At 34.2% G+C, this 7,338-nt stretch overlaps 1 protein-coding gene across 3 annotated transcripts in view; it reads left to right on the top strand.

Moving 5' to 3' along the window:
• Window positions 1–6,383, top strand: part of LOC119583435 (ras GTPase-activating protein 1-like) — a 24,511-nt gene extending 18,128 nt beyond the window's left edge. For 2 of the 3 annotated variants that reach the window (XM_037931914.1, XM_037931916.1), the window contains exons 18-19: window positions 495–617; window positions 866–6,383. In XM_037931914.1, coding sequence (XP_037787842.1) covers window positions 495–617; window positions 866–946 — 204 coding nt within the window. In that variant the 3' untranslated portion in view covers window positions 947–6,383. Of the gene's footprint in view, window positions 1–494; window positions 621–865 lie in introns of all 3 variants that reach the window. The other variant, XM_037931915.1, reaches the window with a different exon arrangement.
• The last annotated feature ends 955 nt before the right edge of the window (window positions 6,384–7,338 follow it).

The following is a 7,338-nucleotide window of genomic DNA, read 5'->3' as shown; positions in this document are numbered from 1 at the left end:
CTAACTCAAGGAATAGGGTAAATGGGTGAGTTGAGGTAGTAATCAAATCATTGGTAGCTTACCCCTTCTGGAGCCATCTATATGTAAATTTAATATAGCTGGATAAAGCTAGACTGGTCAGTCAAGGTCATGCATGTCCAGATGTGTACTCAGACCAGTTGCCTGAAAATAGAATTAATATTTATTAGTTTAAACTTTTATCTATGACATAAGAATCAGTGTGTTCATGTTAAGTACTACAGTCATGAGATTGAAATATATTAATGTGAACAGATTCATGCTTATGTTTATAGATGAAATTTTAAATTATAAAAACATTTGATAATATTTTGGGACAATTAGTCTGAGAACACCTTTGGAGTGCACATGCCTCCATTTCATGTACCTGTTGTCATTATAACAATAAGAAAGTTTAAATATGAAAGACATAGCTAAATTTTCCGTGGGGTAAGGTGTCTTGAGTTTCTTTTAACCTTTCTACCTTATGTAACCAGAATGTTGGTGAGCGACCTGAAATAGAGGAACAGCCAGTGAAGAGTGAGCCATCGAGGGATCTAGCACAGCTTCATCACATCTGTGTAACACACCTTGCAGAATTAACTACAAAAGCCAAAACACAGAGGTCAGTTCTAAGGGTTTTCAGATTGATTGATTTACACAAGTATGATTGTGTTAATATTGTCATATTGAATAAGAAAAAACATGAGTTCATCTTACTGCCTACCTACCTAAAAACACTAGGTATGGGTATATCCTCTTCACCCATCTCCTACTTTTGCTCCTTCCTACTCCAGTTTCCCACTTTTTTCCAGAAAAATGAAGGCAAAATTGATAAAACTGTCACTAATTATATTTATTTCCTTTTCAGGTAACTTTAAAGAAATTAGTTACTGTGACAGATATGCTAAAGAAACACAAAGAGAAATACCAGGAAATGATGAGGTGATCCCCGCCCCCACCTGGCCCTGCATAGAATTAATATGCCACAGTGCCTAGGTGTCCCAAGGCGTTGCTGGCCGGCTCCTGCTCTTCTTGTATGCCACAACGCATAGGGGTCCTGAGCCATCATTGGACCACCCCTGGCCATGCAGTGTGTTATTGTGCCACAGTGCCTAGGTATCCTAAAATGCTGCTGGCCCCCTTCCTGTTCCACAAAGTGGTAGTGTGCCACAGTGCCTAGGTGGCTCAAGGCATAGCTTATACCTCTCCTGTTGTGCAAAGTATGTGGATTTTGACACGGAAGTGGTCTGAATCACTACTGCTGCTGTCCTGGTTGATTTGTGTTTTTGCATCTCAGAAACCAGATGTTCCAAGGTGTTCTATCAATGCTTGGATATACTGAACCATTGTTGACTCCCTCACTCCAACAGGACATCAGTACTGGAGCCTAGACCATACAGAGCAGTTGTGGCTGAGGGTGGCAGAACAGTTGCCACAGTGGGATGTGTAATGTGGCCAAGACAACCTTTTAAGCTACAATTTCATTGTATATGATGTAAAAAACAAACAAACAAACAAGATAAATTTTGAAAGTTTTGATTAGTATGATGTAAGTTTTGATATTTTACTCATACTGTGGGTGTGAATGATGTACAAGTGTTGTGGATGTGACTCCTAAACAGTTAGCGTGTTGTCGGAAGTACTGCATGTGGGTGCTAAACTTACAAGACTCACAGGATGTGAGTGTGATTGTAGGATAACTCCAAACAAGATTTACAGCCAGTAAGTGGTATGTAGGCTGTTTTGAGTTGCACCAATATAATCTACAACCAAATGATCTCACAAATTCCCACCAGTTGCCTGTATTTCTGATTCCATATTTCTTGCTGTTAAAGATGAGTGGATATTACTACTATGTGGTTCAGGTGATAGTAGAAATGGCCTCCATGTGACCTCATTGTAAATATGACCTTTATGTGGATTTACCAGAGGTAGCCTTTGCTATCATCATGCCCATTTAAAATCATACATAGCTGCTATTTCCTCTAGGGTATGTGAGACATGATTGGTTAAAATATACTGGACCATGGTTGGCCTGACTTCCATAGCTATGTAAGGGTTTCTTTGATAACCATGTCAGTAGGCTCATGTTAACCACTATCTGTGGCCAGGTCATGAGTTAACCCTTCCATTCTAAGGATTTACCCTTGTGAAAGAGAGTCCAGTGTGAAAAGTCATGTACCATTAATGCTATGATATGGAGTAGTAGTATCATAACTTAAGTCATCCTGGGGATGGGTATAATAAAAGATTCAGTAAGAATGTCAGTCAATTTTCTGAGCATGAGGTTTGTTTCCTTTGACTGGAAAGGATTAACGTATAATTTGTGGTAGAGGTTATTTTATTTGATTTTTTTCTTTCATTTTTTTTCAGTCAAAAAATATTTTGATCTTTATATCTAATGCTGCTTTTATCATCCATGTCTCAAATCTTCTGAGTGTGAAAAGAAATATTAATGAAAAGCATGAAATATTACCGATGAAGCTTAATCATGTCAGTATAATGAACAGTCTGAATGCCATATTTTGTAAAAGACTGCAAACTAAGTAAGCTGTAATGGTCTTTAGAATTTACAGTATATACCGAGTGCAGTGTCAGTTGATAAATATATTCAGCTAGCGCAGTTTACACGTTAGTAATTTGGAAAGTATATGCATGGAGTGACCCTTCTTGAGGGGAAAGTTGAAAAGAATACATTAATACTAAGTGAAACTTTAAAACTAAATTTTGAATTGCATGAAAAAATCTCCAAATCTCCAGTATATTTGGAAGGCAAGGAGTGTTTTCATTTTATGACTTTAGGTGGTTCAGCAAAAAAATTAAGATTTTTGTATAGCTAATGGTGCTAACTGGATAGTTGGGTTCTTCCACTGTTTCCTTATGTCAGGTACCATTGAAAAGATGTGCCATGTCTCTTATGTTGTGTACAGTTGGTGGAGCTGAAGATGGTGGATGAGTGCTGTTGCTTTGTGTTGCTAGTATACTGTGCTGGTCTGCTGGATGGTCCTTGTATTGTTACTATTTTATACTGTTCTGCTGGACAAAACTGCTGACCTGCTCTATAATCAGTATGCTGTGTACTGCTTTGTTGGATGGTCAGTATACTGTTCTTTTTTTTTAGATGGTTAGCATACTTATTTGTTGATCTGAATGGTCTGTATATTGTACCAATTTGTTGAACAGTATGTATGCTGCATTATTCAGTGAATGATCAGTATACTGATATTTTATAAGATGGCCAGTATACTGTTCTGTTCTGTTTGATGTCAGTATGCTATACCTTTCTTTTGGAAAATCAGCATAGTTTAAAATGGTCAGTATACTGCTCTGTTTTGTAGTTGTCAGTAAAAATATTTTTTTCTCATGATCATTATACTCTGTTCTTCTCTTTAATGGTCTATATGCTTTTCTTTTCAATTATATTGTCATTATATTGCACTGTTTTTATAATGGACAGTATAATATTCTGCTTTGTTAACAAGGTGTTCAGTATATTGGTCCAAGAACTTACAACTTGCTACACAACTTTTATTCATATTATAGATGACTATATATATAGATATAGATATATGTGAATGCCTTGTCTAGTCCAGGCCAAGAGTCCTCAAGAGAAATATATATAAACTGCGTATCCCAGTGGCCATAATCTGTAAGTGATTTCAAGTTACTTAAAGGCTAATTTTATAAATCAGGCATCTGGGATGTGTAAGAGACCTTTTGGGATAGATTATGCTAGGATTCATTGTTTATATAATAGAAGGAAATGGATGATTTGTATGGACCAAGTCCACAGTTTGCTGTGCAGATTAAAGCAATGAATAGACCCTTTGATAAAACAGGACGATGTTAGTGGGAGACGAAAAAAAAGATCATTGCTCAAGTCTTTGCAGTTTAAAGATCTATTGAAATGATGTTAAGAATAGTCAGGGGTGGTCTGGATAAAGGATCAGAGGCTCTGGTTATTTATTTATTTATTTTTGTGTCAAACCAATTTACTGCTTTATTAAAACTATGATATATAATTCATATAATAATCACTACAGCAGACCAATGAATCAGTTGATAACCAGAAGGTGTGATAAAATATTTTTGTGATGGTATTTGAAAAGGTCACCAAATGTGAGTTTAATATGTGGTATATTTTTAAGTTTTATGATTTGCACTCTAGGGGGAAGAAATTTGTTCAAATCCAATGATTGGACTAGGATTAGTTTCTTCATTTTCTGTGAACATGACATTTGAATCAAGAATTAAAAAGTAATTGACAAGATTGAACCAAGTATTGTATAGTGATGGAAGACGTACAATATCCATCCTAAAAAAAAGCACAAGGAACTTAAAACATTGATTATTTTTAGTATCGAAATTTGCTGTTATCATAGTAAGTCATTGTAAAAGGTAAGAGAAAGAAAAAAAATGGTTTCTCTCATGAAACGGTAAATTCTGGTAAGCACAAAGTTCCAGAATCATTAAAACAGTTTTATACTTTTTCATCAAAAGCATGAAAGTATTGTGTATAAGCATGTGTCATATTCTATAACCCAAATCTAGTTTTGAGTGAAGGTGTGTGTGATTGCCTTAATATCTAAAAGTTAATTGAATATTCCCAGCCAAACAAAATGGTATTATTTGTAAAGATTTGAAATTATATTCATAATACAAATGAACAAGCATTCCATAATTCTCAGAAAGGTTGACTTACCTGGTGAGTTAGTGGGCTGTAATGACTCATTGAAAGTGATTATAATTATACCAGTAATTAATAATTGATTGCTGATTTATGGATACAGAAAACAGTAAAACAAGTTAGGCTGATCATTAGTATTGGTACTTAACCATCACCATGATATGGATAACATTTAAGAAAAACATATATCCAGTGTGGCAGATATTTCATTCTTACAAGCTTAATCTTTTGGCCTATATTTTTCTCAGATAATATTGCTGTTGACTTGACACTAAATCTTTTTTGATAACAGTATTAGCAAAGTTTATAGGAGAGTCAAAAGAAAACTACTGTACCCTTTATTCAGTAGACAATGTTCATATTCAAAGATAGCTTTTTTGTATTGTTTGTATAGGATACTTTTTATTATAGTTATTTGTGTGGTCAAAATTATAACATTTTGTAATGTGAAAGTAAACTAGGAGGATCCATAGAGAGATATTTAGGGAATGTAATAAATCTCATGTCTGTAACACACTGCCAATGATATGCTTCTGTTCTTGCTCTTATTTTATAAAATGTTATTTTATTTGACTTGTTATAACTGTTTATTGTGCCCATATTTTTATATGCAGAATTATGAGTTTTACTTTTTAGCTTTTTTGAACATGTTACAGTAAAATTCATTATTCAAGATCTTCATATTCTGAAGTGATAATTGCTTGCTATTCTTTCATGCCATATTTAACATTTACAGGTGTGAAGGTTTTCAAAAGAAAAAGCTCGAGAATATCTGTTTAGGAAAGTGCCATGAATCTTTATTCATGCAAGATGTGTATGACACAGTGCATGAACTTTATTTCAGAAATAATCAGATTATAATGGTAAAAACAAAAATAAAAATATTTTTGTGGGGATATCTAAATTAACACTACTATATCATGGTTTGCTCAGCCTGATAATAGGACCAAGATTAATTTATGTTTATACAACAAGCCAACTTTATATTTAAGTTTTAATAAGAATATATCCTTTTTTTTATTGGGAATTTATAGTCCAATATTTATTTACCTTAATAAAAATAGATAAAGTCATGCTCATGGTTTACAGCAACTGAGCCATATTAATGTAAAAAACATGATTAAAGTATGTGATAGAAATAGCTGTTAAGTAGAAAACTGGATTATTTATGCATATTCAGTTAGGTTATTTTCAACTATTCACAAAATATGCAGTGGAGGAAAGATTACGTAACATGAGACTGGCATGTATAATGTAGCAGACAGTATTTACTGTACCACCAGATAAAGGGTGTTCATTCAGTAATTGTTGGCATAGGGCCAGGCTTCTCAATTGGCAACTTGAAACACACATTCTGTAAGTACGTTTTGTGTACAAATTTTTGAGGTTATAGTTTTCGAGGTAATGGCTCAGTATATGTGAGCTGTCTTCTCCGACCCTCTGCTGAGTTTGTGCCATTTAATCACAGAGAAAATTGTAATCAGTTGCTGAGCCAAATTGACAAGTAAATGTTTGTTTGGTTCTATTGTGTAGCACAATAAGAGTTCTTTGTTACTATTTACTGCTCCTGATTATGTTGATCTAGGTTCTATAGGTAAAATATTTTTGTGAATTTATAGAATGTAAAAAATCATTTCAGTCATTTGTTATTGTTTATACAATGATGCTTTAACAATATGATATTAGAGTGTTTTGAGCTTTTATTTTATTTATAACCTCTGAACATCATTGTGGAAAAGACCGTCAAACAAGGAAAACATGCATTGCCTTATAAAAATATCTGAAGCCATTTTTATGCTGACATTTTGGAAGTATTTTGTGCAACTTGTGGCTTGGACAAGTAGCATTTATACTGAATTTTGAATGTGCTCAACCAAAACTATTTTTTCTTTACATTTGCTCAGAAACTGTAATTATCTTACTATAAAAAATAAAAACAAATCATATTGGGGCTTATGCACAAGACAAATGTACTTTATCACCAGCTTTAAATGTCAGCATATCAAAATATGAATAACTTCTCCAATCCACAACTGAAAGAGTGCCAGCCTCTGAAAATTAATTTACCTTGGGGAGGAAAAATTAATGTGGAGAAAATGATAAATGAAGTGAAAGTTAATTTAAAAAACGAATTAAAAGCCGGTGATATTTTAAATAAAATTGTATGTGCAGAGAAAATAAGAAATAAGTTTTCAAGGATATAATACTGTTTTAATATTTCTAAGGCTCCATCTGCATAAATGAGCAGTGCCCATCGGCCAATGTCTAGTGAGTGGATATTTCACAGTGTTACCAGATTGAGCAGTTTCCAGTGTCCTTTGGCCACCACCTGGTGTCCACATGGGTGATGGACATATGGCAGACTGCTATGGTGAGGTAGTGACAGTAGTGGGTGTCCAGTACACATCAGGCAGTAGCCTACATTCCTGGCCACCATACCATCCTCTAAATGTTGGTTAAGAACATTATTTGGTTTCAGTATTTGTTCCGTGGGCACTGCCTGTTCCTCTGGATGGGGCCTAAGAGATGTTATCCCCACCCCCAACACACACATTTTGTAGATTGCTTCTATGGAAATCTAATCCTTTATATATTTTACAGGTTATGAGCCCTATTTTTATTATTGCACTTTAAAAAATTAAAAATGAGGC

This window comes from Penaeus monodon, chromosome 17, assembly GCF_015228065.2.
Source record: "Penaeus monodon isolate SGIC_2016 chromosome 17, NSTDA_Pmon_1, whole genome shotgun sequence".
NCBI lineage: Eukaryota > Metazoa > Arthropoda > Malacostraca > Decapoda > Penaeidae > Penaeus > Penaeus monodon.
The sequence above is the reverse complement of the archived record's forward strand: the minus strand, read 5'-3'. Positions and strand labels throughout refer to the sequence as shown.